General features: G+C 45.7%; 1 protein-coding gene across 3 annotated transcripts in view; it reads right to left on the bottom strand.

The window, feature by feature from the left end:
* NBEAL2 (neurobeachin like 2) overlaps window positions 1-20719 on the bottom strand; it is a 239052-nt gene that overhangs the window by 82203 nt on the left and 136130 nt on the right. For 2 of the 3 annotated variants that reach the window (XM_068235221.1, XM_068235220.1), the window contains exons 10-13: window positions 16264-16341; window positions 6339-6422; window positions 3423-3521; window positions 63-631 (exon numbers count right to left, since the gene is read on the bottom strand). In XM_068235221.1, coding sequence (XP_068091322.1) covers window positions 63-631; window positions 3423-3521; window positions 6339-6422; window positions 16264-16341 — 830 coding nt within the window. The remainder of the gene's footprint in view (window positions 1-62; window positions 632-3422; window positions 3522-6338; window positions 6423-16263; window positions 16342-20719) is intronic. The other variant, XM_068235222.1, reaches the window with a different exon arrangement.

A 20719-nucleotide genomic window follows, 5' to 3' on the forward strand; every position in this document is an offset into this window, starting at 1 on the left:
TGGAGTTCCTCTTTAAGCTGGGGGAGATCAGTCCTAGATGGGCCAGCTCATATGACAATTACCTGTAGAGTTGTTTGCGCCTCTTCCCGGCCATTGGTTCAACTCTGTCATCATTCAGGCAGATCCAGGCATGGAAGGCAAAGCCGGCACCCGGCCACTTCTGCATGGTGGGCACCATGATGCCGGACATACGGGGGGTCAGATCAAAGTACTGCAGTGCCCGCTCCGGCCCGTCCCTCCTGGCCATGGCGGACAGCGCCCGGATGACCTGCGTGGCGTAGGGGTGGGCTCCGTTGCTCTCAGTCCTGAGCAGTTTGAGAAGGTCCCGGAGCTCGTTGGGTTTGATGGAGAGGCGGGCCAGGACCTGCAGGAGGTGGATCAGGTTTTCTGCGCACTTTGGGTCCAGTTCCTTCTCACTGCCGAGCGCCGTCAGGATGTACCCGACCATCCCGGCCTGGACGCAGGTCATGCGGTTCTGCAGGGACGAGTCACAGATGTGGTTCAGCCACGCAGAGACCAGGATCTGGAGATCTCTCTGGACCAGCTCCGGGATCCACTGGACCAGCAGAAGCAGAGGCTGCTCATTCTCTATGCAGCTAATGCAGATGGGGTTGTACACACCTTCCACTGCCTGCAAGAGAAAACCAGGTGACACTCTACTCCCGACAGATCAAGAGCAACTTCTGCTGTCATCACCTATTACACAACACATATCAGGCTACACAAACACTTGGAAAATTCTGGATATTTAAAATGACCATTCTAATGCTGCAAACACAGTGGTAGCACACTGCAGACAGAAAAGGAAGGGGGGGGGGGGGGGGAAGAGGACAGAAATGCAAAGGTGCCCACACATCAGAAGATTATGGGCAGATTCGACAGAGACAAATTTATCTCTAATCGAATCTGATTAGAGATAAATTTGTCTCTAGTAGCAGCTGCCCATATAATAAGGGCTGATTCCTGTCCGATTTCAGCATGAAATCTTCAGGGAATCGACTGAGCCTGCTGTGTCCGCTCCATCACTGCCCCCCTAACGTATCAATGTGCCCCCATGTGTGCATTTATACATTACTTGTCCTGTGTCAGCCTCTGCGTGGTATCCGTAACCTCCGGGCGGCTCTCCGTACACGCCACTGGCACACAGGGTCTGACGTCAGATGAGCCGACGTTAGATGCTATGCGCCTGTGGCGTGTATGGAGAGCCGCCCGAAGGTTACGGATACCGGGCGGAGGGCGACACAGGACAGGTAATATATACATGCACCCCGGGGGAGGGGGGGGGGGGGCGAGGGGGTGTTTCGGTGTCACATTTATACATTAGGGGGCAGCGGCAAGGGTTACGTTGTTTCATCGCTCGTTCAGAAATCGGTGCCGTACATTCGCACACCCTATCAACCCACTTCGGCCGACATCTTGCGCCAGGTGCGATTTGGCAGCACCGATTTTCAATCAATTCGATAATAATAATAATCAAATTGGTTGGTCGATCGGACGCCAAAGTCGCCTGATGTATGGGCGCCTTAAAGCGACACTGAAGCGAGAATAAATCTCGCTTCAGAGCTTATATTCAGCAGGGGCATGTGTGCCACTGATAAAACGCCGCTATCCCACGGCTGAACGGGGGTCCCTTACCTCCCAAATCCCCCCCTGCAAAATCAACTACCAACTTGGTCGTAGATTTTGCTGCTGTTGAGGCAGGGCTAACGGCTGCAGCCCTGCCTCTCAGCGCCGTCTATCAGCGGCGCATCGCCGCCTCTCAGCGAAGGAAGACTGAGAGGGGCGAGGGAGAGGCGGAGATACGCGCTAATAGACGCGCGTGGGCAGGGCTGCGGCCATTAGCCCTGCCTCACCAGGAAGAGATCTCCGGGACTCCACAAGGGGATTTGGGAGGTAAGGGACCCCCGGTTAGCCGCGGGATAGCGGCGTTTTAGCAGGGGCACACATGCCCCTGCTGAATATAAGCTCTGAAGCGAGATTTATTCTCGCTTCATAGTCTCTTTAAAAGTAAAGGTGTCGGTACGTTACTCAATTTGTGGCACCGAATTCTAGCAACGTGGTCGCCTGGTCATAATTTAGAGAAATTTCCAGCCAAAATAATCAAAAGGTGTAAAAGGTCTTGGTCCCGTGTATTTCTCCATTGGCTCTAGAGAACCCTGCTCCACATGGCCACGTCATTTGTACAGGACATGCAGGACATGCTAAAATCTACTGAATATCTGTCTGCAGTGTGTGGCAGGTAACAGATACCTCTCTGATCACATTTGATTAGAAAGAGATCTATCAGATGGTCGAATCTGCCGATGTATGGTCACCTTAAAAACATCTGCTTCGTCAGAGGCAAATATGTTGTCAGAGTTGTATAGGTTTTGCCTCTGATGAAGCAGATCTTCTCTGCGAAACAGGCCGCCAGGCCATACATCTATGCAACTGTTGTCTATGGAGGATAAAATAAAGGTGACATTTAGACTGCAGCTGGTGCCCGGATTCTGTAGTGTTACATTGAATACTGTTTTTCCGGAGGCACGGCATTACGCACCATCTACCGTAAAGGTAAGTCAGCCATCAGGTGCCGGTCCATTCCTTTTTTTCTTCCTCTCTTAAAACAGAAGGAATTTTCAATAATTCAGCGGTAAGTGAGCAACTGTGATTTCCCATGTTGCCTCAGTAACGAACATGCAAATTATCTCTAGGTCCCTGAAAACACAGTTGCTCACTTACAGCTGAATTATGGCAAATGCCTTGTTTTAAAGGGCAACCGAGGTGACATGTGACATGACGAGATAGACGTATATGTACAGTGCCAAGCACACAAATAACTAGGCTGTGTTCCTTTTATTCTTTCTCTGCCTGAAAAAGTTAAACATCAGGTATGCAAGTGACAGTTTCTGTCCGGGTTGGGACCGGGTCAGACAATAGCATTTCCCACACTGATAAGTAATTACAGCCATAAAACACTTTCCTGTCAGTAAATGGCTTCTGAGAGCAGGAAAGAGATAAAAAGGGTCAATAATTCATAGATTTGAGGGCTGGCATATGTCAATGAATGTGTTATTAAGCAGAGACAATGAAACAGTAAAAACTTAAACACTAAATTTAAATATAAAATAAAACTGTAGGTTATCTAAAAAAGTCATTTTTATGAGAAGGAGGATAGATGCAATTGTTTTTCTCATCAGTGTATTTTCACCTCGGATGTCCTTTAAGAAGGCAAATTACACTCAAATAGGAATAGGACAAGGGGGAAAGATAAGACCTTCTACATAGAATTCCATATGACTACATTGCTTTCATCTAATCCCAGCTAGTCTGAGGTTACTGCACAATGGACAGAACACAATGGTAGATTCTCCGTACTGCAGATGAACTGCCCGTGTCCTGCAATACACACAACATCCTCATATCCAATCCCCAATAATAACCATGTTCAGCAGCTCCTGCAGGAGGCGTTTGGTTGGCTGACTGCGGCTTTTCAGAACCTCAAACAGGTGGGAGTAGCCAATCCGCTCTTTGAAAACTTCCTGTAAATGGAAAAGGGGGCAAAAGTCATTAAATAAAATCTTACCAGTGTAAGAAGGGCACAATAGTCACGTCTAAAATATTTACTTTGCCCATTGTTACATCTTTCCTCTCCCTGATTTACATTCTAAAATGTTTCACTTGTGGTGACACCTTTAGCCCTGTCAGGTGATCTCTGTGTAATGTTTGTTTACTGAGAATTCTATGCACAGAGGGAGATGTTGTTTGCTTAGCAGTTGTAAACAGCTGTTATTTCCCACAATGCAACGAGGTTCACATACAGCAAATTGTCAGGACCATGGTTATGACAACACACTGTGGGATGTCATGACCATGGTCCTGATGATCGATTAGAGAAAAGGTATAGATTTCACATGGGAAAGGGGGTATCAGCTACAGATTGTGATGACATTCAGTCCTGAGTCTCTCTTTAAGGTGGCCACACACACGTCACAATTTTTCTGATTTTAACCCAATTAAAACAATCGAATTTCCAGATTTCCTCAACTTTTTTTTTAGATTGGATGGGTTGGAAAATTCAGATCAGATTTACCAAGAATTGTATGGTGTGTGATGGACTGTAAAATTGTATTCAACCAGAATAAATTGCATTGTATACATGGTGATAGTCACAGTGGAAAATGTAGTTCTATGAAAAACACAAAATTATCAAAAGTTGTTTATTGGGTGAAAGGTTGCCATGTAGGAGGGTTTCCTAAACCAGTTCTCAACATTTTATTGGTATGTACCCCTTTTAAAACCCTGTACTCACCAAGTACCTCCTAGCATAGCAAACATCACAAGTACCCCTTGACAAATATATATTTAATAATAATACATTATGATTGGTTCTAAATTATTTCCAAGCATTTACTATTGCTTTTAATTAGCTAAAACACTAATTTGGTGTTGTTTAAATAAGGTTTATAATTTTCTAAGACTCTAAATTTGTTATTCTTGGTTAAAGTGAACCAGAGACGAAGCACCCTCATGTATTTTACCATATAGATCAGTGGGAACATTAGAGAAAACACATACCTTGCTTTCTGTTTCATTCTGCACTGCACAGCTTGTTTCTTATTAGCCCTGATAAAATCCCCGACTGAGCATTCCATCTGGCTTTGCTATAATGACTCAGCTATAATGAATCCTGAGCAGAGCCAGCAGGGGGCAGGCTTGGACTTGAAGACATGAGAGATCACAGACTGAGCTATAAATATTCCTGAGCAAAGCCAGACTGAATGCTCAGTCGGGGATTTTATCAGGGCTGATTAGAAGCAGGCTGAGCAGTGAAGGATAAAGCAGAGAGCAGGGTAGGCGTTTTCTCTAATGTTCCCACTGCTATATATAGTAAAACACATGAGGGTGCTTTATCTCTGGTTCACTTTAAGTATATCAGACCCGAATACCCCCTGGGGTACACGTACCACACGTTGAGAACCTATGTCCTAAACAACCAACTTTTTCAACGTTTACGATCTTATTTTTTCCAGAAGCTGCGGGAATCTCAAACATGTCGGTTTTAAATTAAAGCATTTCTTCAAAACTTCTGATCAACCAAAAAAACTGGATCAGACTGGTTGAATTAAATAAAAAAAACAACAACAAAAAAACAACAACTGTAACGTGCTACAGGGTAATCTCACCATTGTGGGAGAATGTTTCCTTTTAAACAATACCAGTTGCCTGGCAGTCCTGCTGATCTCTTTGGCTGCAGTAGTGGCCGAATCACACACCTGAAACAAGCATGCAGCTAATCCAGTCAGACTTCAGTTAGCACACCTGATCTGCATGCTTGTTCAGGGGCTGTGGCTAAATGTACGGTATTAAAGACACAGGATCAGCAGGAGAGTCAGGCAACTGGTATTATTTTAAAAGGAAAAATCCACATCCTTCTCAGTTTAGGTTCCCTTTAAAGACAATTTTAAAGGATACCCGAAGTGACATGTAACATGATGAGATGGACATGTGTATGTACAGTGCCTAGCACACAAATAACTATGCTGTGTTCCTTTTTTCCTTTCTTTGCCTGAAAGAGTTAAATATCAGGTGTGTAAGTGGCTGACTCAGTCCTGACTCAGACAGGAAGTGACTACAGTGTGACCCTCACTGATAACAAATTCCAACTATAAAACACTTTCCTAGCAGAAAATGGCTTCTGAGAGCAAGAAAAAGGTAAAAAAGGGGAATTTCTTATCAGTGAGGGTCACACTGTAGTCACTTCCTGTCTGAGTCAGGACTGAGTCAGCCACTTACACACCTGATATTTAACTCTTTCAGGCAAAGAAAGAAAAAAAGGAACACAGCCTAGTTATTTGTGTGCTAGGCACTGTACATACACATGTCTATCTCCATGTCACATGTCACTTTGGGTATCCTTTAAGAAATATCCCCAGCGACCTGTATTACCAGTTGTGACTGGAGCCGATGTACCTGAGACGTGTATAATAGGGGTATTTATACTTACCAGGGGCTTCCTACAGCCCCATGACGTACATGGGCTACCTCGCCATCCTCTTCGGCTGCTCTGCTGTCTTGAAATCCCCCACCCCTCGGTAATCTAGGGGGTTGCAGCCAGTTGTGCGCTTGTGCACATGCGCCCCTGCCGCGCTTCCATGCCCGGGGGCATTCTATGCATGTGCAGAAGGGTGCGACAGGCCAAACTACCGGGAGGATTACAAGACAATGGAGCGGCCAGAGGATGGTGAGGGACCCCACGCACCTTATAGAGCTGGAGGAAGCCCCAGGTAAGTGTAAATACCCCCATTATACACGTCTCAGGCAGTAATACAGTACACACACATGGAGCACACACTCACCTTGGCAGATGGAGAATTCCTCATGATGGAAGTCAGGACTTCGATGGCGTTAACCGTGATGGAATCAGAACCCGAGTCCATCACCTGTCCAGAAAACATAGGAGGAGGAGTCAGCGGGTGCAGTTCAGCCAGTGGCCAGGGAGGGGCGCCCACCACCATGCATCACCAGATTATAATTCATGCCAAACCACACCATGATTTCTACAAAGCCAAGAACGCCATAATCAGCATCCCGCCACCACGCGATTGCTGATTACTGGGGGTGATTACTTACACAACGACATGACAGCACAGTCCATGCAACTAACAAAACTCAATCTCTTCTAACAAATAATAATGAGTGCAAAAGTGATCTATCAAGCTGATCTCCAGGCAGAACAACCCTTTCTGTTCCTATAGTGAACATTCCCCAGCACTAAAGTGACTATTAACATTTGCAATGTCAGCAACTTTGTCTTTTGCTGGACGTTCAGGTCATGTGATTCACTCTAGTCAACTCACTATTACGGTATACATGTAACGGTGCCTGCGTGTATGCACACGTGCGCACACACATGGGGAAAGGGGGAAGGACCTGGAGGCAGATCTAGATTTGTAGTACAAGAAAAAAACAGCCCATCCTACAAGTGGGTGGGGGGAGACTGCACTGTGTATCTGTTTATGTGCAAAGATCTTAGAGTTCAAAACAAAACGGCTGACGTTTTGTATCCCCTTAAAGCGGATACGAGATTAAAAACTAACTATAAAAAGTAACTTGTCTATATATCTTATCTAAAGTTTAGATAGTTTACACAGCAAATCTAGCTGCAAACAGTTTCAAAAGTTTATGATTATTTATCCTGTGATACGAGGGCAGCCATGTTCTGTTTGTCACATTGTCACAGGCTGAGGGCTGAAGATGCTATCAGCTTGCCTGTGTGTAAATTCAGTCCCCTCTCTGCCTCCCTCCTCCCCTCTGCCTCTGAAATCAATGGCTAGTAACCTCCTCCTGCCCAGACTGAGCTCCCATAAGCCCTTGCTACAGTGCCAAGGCACAAAAGGAGCTGTGGGCGAGGCTTGTTTAGTTTATAGGGAATTAGAGTATTAAAACAAAGAAAGTATTTGGCTTGAGGAACACCCTATAAACTATATGAAAGGAACACAATTATGCAATGACTAAAAGTTTATCTCGGATCCACTTTAAAGGACACCTGAGCTAAAAGGGATATTTCCTTTTAAACAATACCAGTTGCCTGGCAGTCCTTTGGCTGCAGTAGTGTCTGGATCACAGACTTGAAACAAGCATGCAGCTAACCCGGTCAAGACTTTAATCAGACAAACCTGATCTGCTGCATGCTTGTTCAGGGTCTATGGCTAAAAATATAAGAGGCAGAGGATCAGCAGGACAGCCAGACAATCTGAATTTTTTAAAAGGAAATAAATATGGCAGCCTCCATACCCCTTTCATCTTAGGTGTGCTTTAAAGAACTGGATATGGTTCGGTTCACACTGAATGGATCAAAAACTGATCCATGTAAAATCTGATCTGAGAAATGGATCAGTTTTTATTGAGCATCTGAGTTGCTCCGTTCCGTAAGCGTGGGGTCAATGTGAGGCGTCTGTCACTCCCCTGTGTCACCTGACTATCACGGCAGATAAGCTCATTTGAAAGCACAGGATGTTAACAATATGTCAGCTTCCATGAAAGCAGGAAGTAGAAACGGTGCAGATTTATTGCAGGATTTATATCAGCTGTAACAGAAATTTTTGTTTAAAGGTTATTATGCTGTTGTGTATCTTTTAGAGCAGAGAGGAAGTTCTGAGCTCAGGTCCACATTAACCCTCCTGGCGGTAACCCTGAGCTACACTCGGGGCAGCCGCTGCAGAGGATTTCTCTGCCCCGGGAGGGATTTTTTTTTTTGAATAAAAGTAGTTTTGTCCTCTGTAGCTAGCACTTCGCTAGCTACCATTGTCCCCCATGTCCCTCCGCTCTTTATTGATCGCCGCCGTTATACGTACCCCCCCCCCCCCCCCGGATCCCGCGATGGCTCAGCCTCTCCAATCAGCTCCAGGCTTCGCTATGGGGAGGATCGGGGTTGCGCATGACGTCCATGACGTCAGACGTCATGACTGAAGCGCATTGGGGAGGCTGCGGCTCTCGCAGGATCGCAGCTAGGTAATGTTTAGCGGCAGCGATTGGGGGGGATCAGAAGGGTGCGGGGGGACTTGTGGGACAATGGTAGCTAGCCTAGTGCTAGCTATGGAGGATAAAACAACTTTTATTCAAAAAAATTCCTTCTGGGACGCAGCCTCAGAAACTGCGTAGCGCCAGAAGGGTTAAAAAACAACTGTAGTGAGAAGAATACAGAGGCTGCAATATTTATCATCTTTAAAACAATACCAGTTGCCTGGCAGCCCTGCTGATCTATTTGGCTGCAGTAGTGTCTAAATCACACCAGAAACAAGCATGCAGCTAATCTTGTCAGATCTGATAATAATGTCAGAAACACCTGATCTGCTGCATGCTTGTTCAGTGTCTGGCTAAAAGTATTAGAGGCAATGGATCAGCAGGGCTGCCAGGCAACTAGTATTATTTAATAGCAAATAAATATGGCAGCCTCCGTATACCTCTTACTTCTGTTCTCTTTTAATATTCCCTGTTCAGTCCACAACAAGCACTGCAGTGATCCCTTATCTTGCTGTACGGTGCTGGACAGAACACAACGATAGTTCAGGACTTCCATGGCCAGGTTTCTGCACCCGTTGCGCACACGGCGGCACAGAAGACGTCAGGTGACAAAGTGACAAGTTAGTGGCACATCTGGTGACTCAACAATTATCCCTCTCGGGAGGTTGCGTGTTTATCTCCTCGGCATTTACCTTTCCTAACGCTGTGTGACATCACAGGCTAGACTGCGAGGATGTAGACTACAGGACGTCTCCGGAGGCCGCGGACTGAGCGTGACGCACAGGCAGGTAATTGGCTTCTGGAAACTGAACTCGGCATAAACTAAACTCAGAGAGCTGTCAGTAAACAGGTTCTGCGGATCTGTGCGCAATGACCGCGAGTAGCATTCTCTGCTGCCTGAGGGGTGATGGTGACAGGTCCTCACACAATAGTGAGAGCACTGGAGCGTTATCTCTGACAAGTTCAAAGGTTAGCCTGAATCTCACGCTCTCACCTCTGCGCCGGTTTCCCCTAAGGTGTCACACTTTCACCATCATAGGCAGGATTCACACTTATAAAAATGTGCATGCGAATGAACAAAAACATGTTTAGCACACATCTAATGATAGCCAATGGAGAATTGAACTTCTGCTAAAATTCGCTAAATTGCATTTGTGTTTTTGCATGCGCAAAAAAAACCCCTTATGTTATACTTCCAATAGTAGTATGCAAATTGCATGCAAAATTTTGTACGCAAATTTTTTGGGAAGCATGGATGCGAAGTTTGCATACAAATTCACATGCGCATTTGCATTTTTTTTTTTGAAGGGGGGGTGTTAAGATCTTTGTAAAGAAGGAAATCCTGTTGTTACCACTGATCGTTTTGCAAAAACGCAAAAATTGCATCGTGTGATTTTTCTGCATGCAACATTCAAAAAATAGTAACATGGTTGTCTGTTTTTTTTTTTTAGTGGAAAATGGGCCATAGGGAATGACTGCTGTGCCGAAGAAAATGCAGATATTTGCATTTAGAAACAGGCTCTTACATCTTGCAGCATACATTTAAAATACACATCGCTTGCAAATTCCCACTGACTCATTAGCTGCGGTAAAACAATCAAACAAACTAAAAAAAACACATGCGAATATTTGCTTACAAATGCGGCTTTTAATGCAAAAATCTGTTTGCAAAAATCTTTTTTTTCTTTGTAAATATAAGTGTGAAACCCGCCTAAAGGTCATCCACAAAGGCGGTTAAAACTATGTTTTAATGTGTGCCTGACACCAATGCAGCGCCCCCAACCCCTGAACTGTGTCCTGTACCACCTGACTCAGTCCACCCATCAGTACCAACTGGCAGTGTGACATGCATGGGCGTAACAATCACCCCTGCGACCCCCGCCATTGCAGGGGGGCCCCTCCGCCTTCCTCTCCCTGAATGCAAGTTCAGCCAATTAGGAAAATAAATTCCGTTTGCTCATAAAAACCGTCCCGGTCGTCACCTCCCATCATGCAGAGTAGTGGGAGCGTTTAATTTTTTCCCGCTTCCAAACGCTGTTAAGTACCAGCAGTCTCTGCCCCCTTAAGGACCAGAGACCGCTGATACAATACCGACGGAATCCCAGCGAATCGCCGCGCATACCAGCCGCCATCGCCGCACGCCAGGATCCTCCTGACATCCACTCTGCCGTCTCTATGACGGCAGAGTCATGTGAGCTGGTCAGAAGCGGCTTTCATTGGCTGTGATGGGATCGGCTTACATTGATAGACACGGCCAGAAGCCAATGAAATCAGCTCCTGACCGGCTCCCATGGCTGTGCCGTCAGAGACGGGCAGAGCCAGTGAGCTGCGGTGAGAAATGTCGTGTTTGAGCGGCGGAAGCGGTGGGGAGTGACGGAAACGGTGAATGAAATCTATGCCCTGCCCGCCAGGATCCCACCAAAACGGCGTAGATTTCAATCACCATAGTCCTAAAGTAGTTAAAGCAGAACACTCCCTGCTGTGATTTGCCGGCTCCCGATCACATGACCCGCATGGGTTTCGGGGTCCAAGGGGGCACCATGCTATCATTTTTGCAGGGGGGGGGGCCTAGTAAGTCTAGTTACGCCCCCGGCAACGTGTCACATTCGCACAGTGGGAGCCTTGGGCTTTCATAGAGTGTGTTGTCATAAGACACCAGCAATCTCCAGAACAAGTCAAGGGAATAAAAACACAAAATCATCTCTTCCTCTCGGCAGTAATGCTGGCCGGAGTCACCCAGAGGTGATCGCACAGAACCAGTCCGGCCAGTTACTAGGGAGAGTCAGTAGAAGGAATACTGTGCCTCCTGAGTCATGTTTTCTTCTATAATACCAGATAATGCATCTATTTACACAGGGCAGGCTTACTGCTGCTGTCCTCTCCAGCCTGGATCACAAGATGAAGAGTCCTCCTAATCCCCTCTCCAAATCTCCCCAGAGCATCTCACAGGATGGGCTGGATGCCAGTCATTCTATCTGTACTAAGAGGGCCTGTCATGCTGCTGAACTTCTGTGTGACAGAGGCTGCTGTTATCAAAGCCAGAGACACATTGTTATTATTATTATTATTTAGTATTTATTTAGTGCCAACATCTTCTGCAGCGCTGTACAGAGTATATTGTCTTGTCACTAACTGTCCCTGAGAGGAGCTCACAATCTAATCCCTCCCATAGTCACATGTCTATGTATGCATCTTGTAGTGTATGTATCATAGTCTAGGGCCAATTTAGGGGGAAGCCAAATAACTTATCTGTAGGTTTTTGGGATGTGGGAGGAAACGGGAGGGCCTGAAGGAAACCCACGTAGACACGGGGAGAACATACAAACTCCTTGCAGATAGTGCACTGGCTGGGATTGGATTGGGTACCCAGCGCTGCAAGGTGAGAGTGCTAATCACCAACCACTACGCCACTGTGCTGCTCCATGAAATGAGGACGCGTATTTTGTGTAATACAGCTGCAATGCAGCTAAAAGACAACTTTTATACCAAGGTTGTGAAAGAAAACCCCATGAAAAATAGGCAAGATAGGATATAAAAATGGGCTGCGGGAGGCGGGGCAAACTGCCACTAACCCTCCCTCCCGGTCAGTCTGCTGAAAGTGGAACTTTGGATGTTAAGGTCCAATTTTACAGAACGATCAACCTTCCGATCTGATCTTTGTCACCAGGCTCATTAATGGAATAAAAATTATAACCAACCTGATCATTTCAGATAGAATCGATCTAAAAAATGGATCGGTAATCCGATCATATGTTGTCAATTGGTACCATCAACAGTATTCAATATGATCGATCAGAAAATAAAATCGGATCATAAGTGGGCAGCTTTATGCCATCACACAATACAATTTTCCTGTCAGATCAACGGGAAAATTCCCATCATTCGATAATTTCCAACATGTCCGATCTGCTTCTGGTCATGAAAGGGATTGATTTAGAGATCACTATTGCACAAAATCGATCCCTTGATCAATCAGTAGCAGATCGGACATGTTGGAAATTTCTCATTGATCTGACAATTGTATCATGTACCAGGACTTAGTCATCCCGCTGTATTCTAGGGGGAGGAGGCATGTCTATGCAGGCCACTTGGCTTGCCTGGAAGTGTATTGTGTACAGGGCGTGGCGTTAGGTCACACAGTGCAAGGGATTGTGGGAGAGGCCTGTCAGTCACTAGTCTGCTGTGTTTACATTTCCCCAGGGAACAGGTGTGAGAAGAATCGGTCAGATGTCCACCCACCCAGGACAGGGATCACGTGGTCTCGATATTGATGGATGGGTGAGTACTCTACTTTTTTGTAATGGAGTTGACTACCAGAAACTTCCTGGAGAAAGGCTTTAAATATTCTCACAGTGCACAAGTAACCCTCAGTAACAGCCACAGCGGACCATATTTTTCAGTAGAAGTTGCACTTTTTTTATCCATGCATGACACATGGACATATCAGATATGTGTGTGCCTGGTGAGGTGGCTACACACGGCTACACACGTCACACCCTGCTGATCTTTATACATCCATCCTCGTGCAACAGAAATCTGTGACACATATGAGCAACAGAAATACACGTCACACTCACTTGTGCACACGAAATCCACAACACACTAACTTGTGCAATGGAAATGCATGACACACTCACTTGTTCAACAGAAATGCATGACACACTCACTTGTGCAACAGAAATGCATGACACACTCACTTGTGCAACAGAAATCCACGCCACACTCACTTGTGCAACAGAAATGCATGACACATTCACTTGTGCAACAGAAATCCACGCCACACTCACTTGTGCAACAGAAATGCATGACACACTCACTTGTGCAACAGAAATGCATGACACATTCACTTGTGCAACAGAAATGCATGACACACTCACTTGTGCAACAGAAATGCATGACACACTCACTTGTGCAACGGAAATGCATGACACATTCACTTCTGCAACAGAAATGCATGACACACTCACTTGTGCAACGGAAATGCATGACACACTCACTTGTGCAACGAAAATCTGCGGCAAACTCACTTGTACAACGGAAATCCACGCCACACTCACTTGGGCAACGGAAATCCATGACACACTCACTTGTACAACGGAGATCCACGCCACACTCACTTGTACAATGGAAATCCACGCCACACTCACTTGTGCAACGGAAATCCACGCCACACTCACTTGTGCAACAGAAATGCATGACACACTCACTTGTGCAACGGAAATGCATGACACATTCACTTGTGCAACAGAAATGCATGACACATTCACTTGTGCAACAGAAATGCATGACACACTCACTTGTGCAACGGAAATGCATGACACACTCACTTGTACAACGGAAATCCACGCCACACACTTGTGCAACGGAAATCCACGCCACACTCCCTTGTGCAACGAAAATCCACGCCACACTCACTTGTGCAACGAAAATCCACGCCACACTCACTTGTGCAACGGAAATCCATGCCACACTCACTTGTACAACGGAAATCCACGCCACACTCACTTGTGCAACGGAAATCCATGCCACACTCACTTGTGCAACGAAAATCCACCCCACACTCACTTGTACAACGGAAATCTACACCACACTCACTTGTGCAACAGAAATCCACGCCACACTCACTTGTACAACGGAAATCTACGCCACACTCACTTGTACAACAGAAATCCACCCCACACTCACTTGTGCAACAGAAATCCACCCCACACTCACTTGTACAACGGAAATCTACACCACACTCACTTGTGCAACGGAAATCCACGCCACACTCACTTGTACAACGGAAATCTACACCACACTCACTTGTGCAACAGAAATCCACGCCACACTCACTTGTACAACGGAAATCTACGCCACACTCACTTGTACAACAGAAATCCATGCCACACTCACTTGTACAACGGAAATCCATGCCACACTCACTTGTACAACGGAAATCCATGCCACACTCACTTGTACAACGGAAATCCACACCACACTCACTTGTACAACAGAAATCCACACCACACTCACTTGTACAACGGAAATCCACGCCAGACTCACTTGTGCAACGGAAATCCACGCCAGACTCACTTGTGCAACGGAAATCCACGCCACACTCACTTGTGCAACGGAAATCCACGCCACTCACTTGTGCAGGACACACACACTCTCTCTCTCATGCAACTTTAGTTTTGAATTTCAATCATTAAAGAATTTGAAGACTGCCTAAAGTGATGTGTCCAATACAGTTAATTTAACCCTTATTGCGTCTGGAGGTAGAATCGGCAATCTCACTGGTAAAATCCCGTTCACTGGGAAATGGGCATTATTGATAAACCCTGCCCTGCTGTACCGCTGTGGCGGTTGTTGCCCGAAGCCGCCCCGGAACCCCGTGGCCACACCCACCTGTGTTGCACAGCCCGCCCCCAGCTAGGCATGTCCATTTCCCGGAGATCGGCTGAGTTATTTACCCGTTTTCAATTGCCGATCCTACGAGGATTACATTACTTGCATTGAACCCTTCAGTTTAGATCATCTTCAAGCGATAGTTTGAATGTTGTCAAATCAATTTTATTCAAAGCAATCCCATTTTAAGCTCTTGCCTTTCATAAAATGATGCATCTGATTGAAAACCACCGCAATAAATCAATCGTTATTAATTCAGGACTTTTCACTTGCAAGTCGATAAGACAATCACATCTATGCAAAAATCATTGAAATGATCAACAACATATCGGGCTGGGATGAATCAGGACTGGACAACCCACAGAAGCAAGCAGCCAGCGAGGTCATGTGGCCGGTTCTGAATTAATATTATATTTATTCCACAATAAAGATAACATTCCTTTTTTTGTGTTTTAAAGAAGCTTTGCTACTGAAACTTGCTTGGTAGGAATGGGCACAAAGACTTATCAAAGCGGACCCTGAACTCAGGACTTCCTCTCTGCTCTAAAAAGATACCCAACAGCATAATAACCTTTAAAGAAACACATTTCTCTGTTACAGCTGGTACAAATCCTGCAATAAATCTGCAGAGTTTCTACTTCCTGCTTTTATAGAAGCTGTACATACAGTACTGTTAACACCAGTGCTTTCAAATCAGCTTATCTGCCATCTCTGCCATGGCAGTCATGTGACACAGGGGTGAGATCAAATTACAGCTGTGATTAGTCACAGATGAGAGGGAATTAGACTGGCTAAACTCTCTAAATACATACAGGGTGCATTTCTCTATGCATTCCTTCTGTCCTGTGTAATGCTGGGAATACACGATGCGTTTTTGCGTTCGTTTTTGCCGTCGTTTTCGCTTTCGATCGATTCTACTCTCGATTCACTGCTCGATTCCCCTCTCGATTCCTTATCTTTTCTTATCAATTACATTCACTTGAATGAGGAGAATCGAAACGAAAGTAGAATCGACCAGATCCAACAGGTTGGAATTTATCTATCGAACCCATCTATCTAAAGTAAAAACTTAACGTGTATTGCCAGCATAAGAGTTCAGGTGCACTTAACAGTTGAACAAGGGCAGAAATCTTTTCAGTACAGCAACCCCTATGCACTACAGTCAGCTTAGGCCTATTTCCTCAATGATTAGCTGCTGGATTCTGCATCAGTTTTGCCCAGCCCTGCATGAAAAGCATCCCAAGTCCATTAAACAGGAAAGTTTTCTATAGAAACTACACATTAAAAAGAAAGTCCACAGCAATCACAGTGAACATGGAGGCCATTGGTCAGCCCAGCACCACACGGTGAACAGTTGGCACAGAATACCTTCATGATGTCATGCTCAGTCAGTAACTGAGTGGTCAGATCGCTGTCCTCCACACTGCGACCACTGCTCACATACAGCTGTTAAAAACCGGATGGCAAGAGGTTACAGGAGCAAAGCAGAGAAGGGGTTAAAACTGAACTCTACCCAAGAGGGTTTCTTTAGAGAAGAGAGGACTTCTATGACAGCTTTTCCAGGCTTTCTACCACTGTAGTTACTCCTGTCCCCTCCCCTCCCAGGGTCTCATCCCAGTACCATTACTAATGTCCTCGCCCCTCTGACTGTCACCCCTCCTACAGCTACTCCTGTCCCCGCCCCTCCCAGGTTCTCACCCCAGTACTATTACTACTGTCCCCGCCCCTCTCAGACTGTCACCCCTACTACAGTTACTCCTGTCCATGCTCCACCCAGGCTCTCAGCTCTCCTTCAGTTACTCCTGTCCATGCTTTTCCCAGGCTCTCACCCAAACTACAACTCCTGTCTATACTCCTCCCAGGCTCTTCCAATACCAAACGGTAAGAAAAAAATGGCATCGGTTTTCTAGTTTGGAATCTGTACTTTTCGTTACAAACCGCCCAGGTGTCTCCGGAGGAGGTCTTATAAGTGGTTTTTCACACCTGCAGTAATTTAATGACGGACAGCCTGGATGCTCCTAGCATGACAGCGCGTTACATGGTGTAGGGGCGGAGCCATTGTACACTTTGAATGGAGGCTGATAAATACTCCGTAATTAGCATTTGTAGAATGAGCACAAAGGCCACCCACCAGGTAAGGTCATTAGAGATGGAGGCTGAGATGGTATTAATTCCAGGTCGTAGGCAGTTTGGGAATTTTAGCCAACCAAAACTGGCAGGAAGTGCATTGCGATTAGCTCAGTTCCAAGCAGCATACAGCCAGCAATTAATTTCCATGCAAGTTACTATTATTATGGCAAAAATAAATTAGGGGAACTCTCTTACTCTTCTCCACAACATTGTGAGTATAAAGGAGGGCTGCAATCATCTGATCTTTAATATTTTTATAGGGGTCTTTCAAACCTCTTCCGGACCCACTACTGGAAATCCAAGTTGTGTTTGTAGCCACTTCTGGATTATCATATTAGTGATCCCACTGTCCCTACACCCCCCCCCCCCCCCCCCAGTAACGCTACTCCCACCCGCCCCCTAGTAGCTGCTCCTTAGAGCCAGAACACTGCTTTAAGCTGAATTCCTAAGGAGAACATGGGGGTGTAAACAGGTCACATCTACGGTATATCCTGGCATCAAGCCCTTAATCTTGGGTAGAGTTCCACCTTAAAAATAAGCAGGAGAAGTGGAGGGGTGACAGTAAGAACTGGACATAGAGGGATGAGGAACTCATCAAGACAGTCACAGAGATTATTTAAATTGATTCTCCTTACTAAACAAAAAATATTACAATCTATCAACTTCCAATACGGTAAGAAAAAAATGGCCTCTGTTTTCTAGTTTGGAATCTGTACTTTTCTTTTCATTACAAACCGCCCAGGTCTCTCCTCTTCTTGCATGAGCAATCGGCTACACAAAGCAGGAGGTCTTATAAGTGGTTTTTCACACCTGCAATAATGTAATGACCGACAGCCTGGATGCTCCTAGCATGGCAGCCAGTTACATGGTGTAGGGGCGGAGCCATTGTACACACGGAATGGAGGCTGATAAATACTCAGTAATCAGTATCTGTAGAATGAGTATCAGTTAGTCAGAGTCTTGGCTGGAGTAGGTGGAATACCTGTACAGGCAGCCAATGAGAGGCCTATAATTCCAGCTCACTTGCAAACTTAATGCAAATCGCATGTAGCCAATCAAAATCAGCAGGAAGTGTATCTGATTGGCCCAGTTGTCTACAATATTCATGCAAGCCACAATTACAGGCATGTCGCTAATGCCGGCCATCTCCAATTACTGGAATTTACCCATTGTACAATCTATCCTCTCCCTGAATTACATCCTGAAATTTATCACAGGTGGTGACATCAGTTCTGTCAGGTGCAGCTCTGCGAAATGTTTGTTAACTGAGCATTCAAAATATCTTTCAAAAGTCCATTTGTTTCAGTAATTTAACTTAAACTGTAAAACTAATCTATGAAATAGAAACTCTCTGCAGGTGTTTTGGATTGATTAGCGGATTAGAGGCTGATACTTTGAGCCTAGAATATTGAACCTTTGCACAGTATTCTAATGCTCTGAGATTTGGATTTTGGGGTTCTCATAAGCTGAAAGCCATAATCATCAACATTATAACAAATAAAGGTTTGAGATATCTCGCTTTGCATGCAATGACTCTATTTCATATATATTAGTTTCACCTTTTAAGTTGAATTACTGAAATAAATAGACTTTTGTACGATATTCGAATTTTTCGCGTTGCACCTGTCGATGCTGAAACCAGGATCATTACTGTAAAAGGGATTATCCTGAAAAATGTATCACATTCTACTATCTGTCACTACAGGGCCTCTTTAAGCTGTCTGGGTACCCCATTAGCGAGTATAACAGGAAGTTGCTGCACAGGAAGTACAAAGCATTTTCTACAGCACAGAAACCTGTCTCTTTGAAGCAGTGTTTTTGTTGATGAGACATTTTGCTGATGTAATCTCTCTGCTGCTGTCGCCGTTCATCGCAGAGTCTCTGTGACTTTCTTGTTAAATTCCCCCGGAAGAAGCAGGTACAGGAAGGTCACGGCAACATGACAAAAGCGGCAGGAGAGGAGCGTCTATCTGTGCCAGGCAGCCACATGTGCACAGGCTGAAGCTAGCACTCTGCAGGAGAACGTTCTAGGCTGGCAATAGACACAGACACCCCAAGCATGAATACAGTTGCACAGGACACGGAGACATTGCTACAGTTAGGCTAGTTTCACATATTATGCAGTGCGATTGTCCAGAGGCAGGAGAGCCCGGGCCAGGACAATCACACCGCACCATGTCCTGTTTCCCAAACCCTGCGGCAGGAGGCAGCGCCGACGGGGTGAATTTCGTAGCTCCACCCCATGAACAGTCACGTGCTTCCTGCTGGGCAGGAAGTTAGTCACTGTTTTTTGTCCAATCGGCGCATAGACTACAATGCAAATGCCTGCCGCGTGGTACCGGTCGGCAACGCACGGCAGAGTCTGCATCATCGTAACCACTTGTGCAGCACCACATTGCTCTGCAGGTGTTGTGGCCAATGTTATAAAGTCTTATGGCCACTGCGAATGGGGAGAGTACCACCACGCAATGTGTGAAAGGGGCTGAAATCGATTGGCCTTCCCAAATCTGTTCCTCAACTTTTCTTGTGGTCAGTTGAGAAACTATCATCTAGGATTGCTGGAGCGGGCGTGCTCTCCAAGCTCAGGAGAACCTCAGTAAATTCACCCCCTAGCTACAATGCAGGGATCAGGAGCTTTAGACAGGTGATCAGAGTACGTATTGCGGCGTCACAGCATCAGATGGATGCCGATAGAAGCCGCAAATGGTAAAATATCAGTAATTAAAGTTACCAATATTTTACTATATACTACTGTAAACCTTAACCCTAAATCCTCTGACGTGCATACATGTAATTGAGGCCCCGGGAAATCTGGGCGCAGGGTAAAGCTGACCTGCTCACCCTGCTCCTGCACAAGTCCCAGTGGCGTTTATTACTATTCCCCCTCCAGGCCGCTATTGACACTGGGATAAACATAATTCAGCATCCAGCTTTTGCTGGCGGCCAAATTACACTGTTTTAATCGTAATCTAGGCTCTGTTTTCATGGTGCCCAAATGACTGACTGAGCGCCGCTACAACAGTAATAAGTCAACATTTGTAGCGCGGTTTTTGCCTGATTTGTTCAATGTTGGTAACAACCCCAACCTCCCACCTAATGACGAACCCAAAGGGCCCTTTTCCACCACGCGAATCTGCATGCAGATTCGCATAACCAATACAAGTGGATGGGCCTGTTTCCACTTGTCAGAAATCCTGTACGATTTTTTGTGCAGGAAAAATCTGCACGGCAGAGCCATCAGAATTTATTAGGAAAAATGCGTTTTCGTATGCGAATTTTACCGCAATTTTTACAGCGAATTCGCCGGCATTTTCACATAAAATCAATGTAAAAGCAGACAGGCACTGCCATGGTTAAATTCGCATACTTACTAACATATGCGAAAACATATCGTTTTCTTGTTTTCCGCGACTAATTCGCACCGCACCAGTGGAAACAGGCCCTAACCCACCCTGAAGGTGCCAACCCTACCCCCCCCCCCCCCCAACTAATGCCTTATCCTAACTACAGATAGTTGTAGACTACTGAATACGATGGTCTACAATCATTAAATGCATAGCTGCATTAGGCACACAAATCACTGCTTGGGTGCCTGATAGCGAAAACTTAACACAGGCGTCTGTAAGATGCCTGCTGATCGCGGTGCCCAAAGGACCTGATTGGAAGGGATCATAGCGTCCCCTGGAGGTCAGTC

The sequence above is a fragment of the Hyperolius riggenbachi genome, chromosome 5 (assembly GCF_040937935.1).
Source record: "Hyperolius riggenbachi isolate aHypRig1 chromosome 5, aHypRig1.pri, whole genome shotgun sequence".
NCBI classification, from domain to species: Eukaryota; Metazoa; Chordata; class Amphibia; order Anura; family Hyperoliidae; genus Hyperolius; species Hyperolius riggenbachi.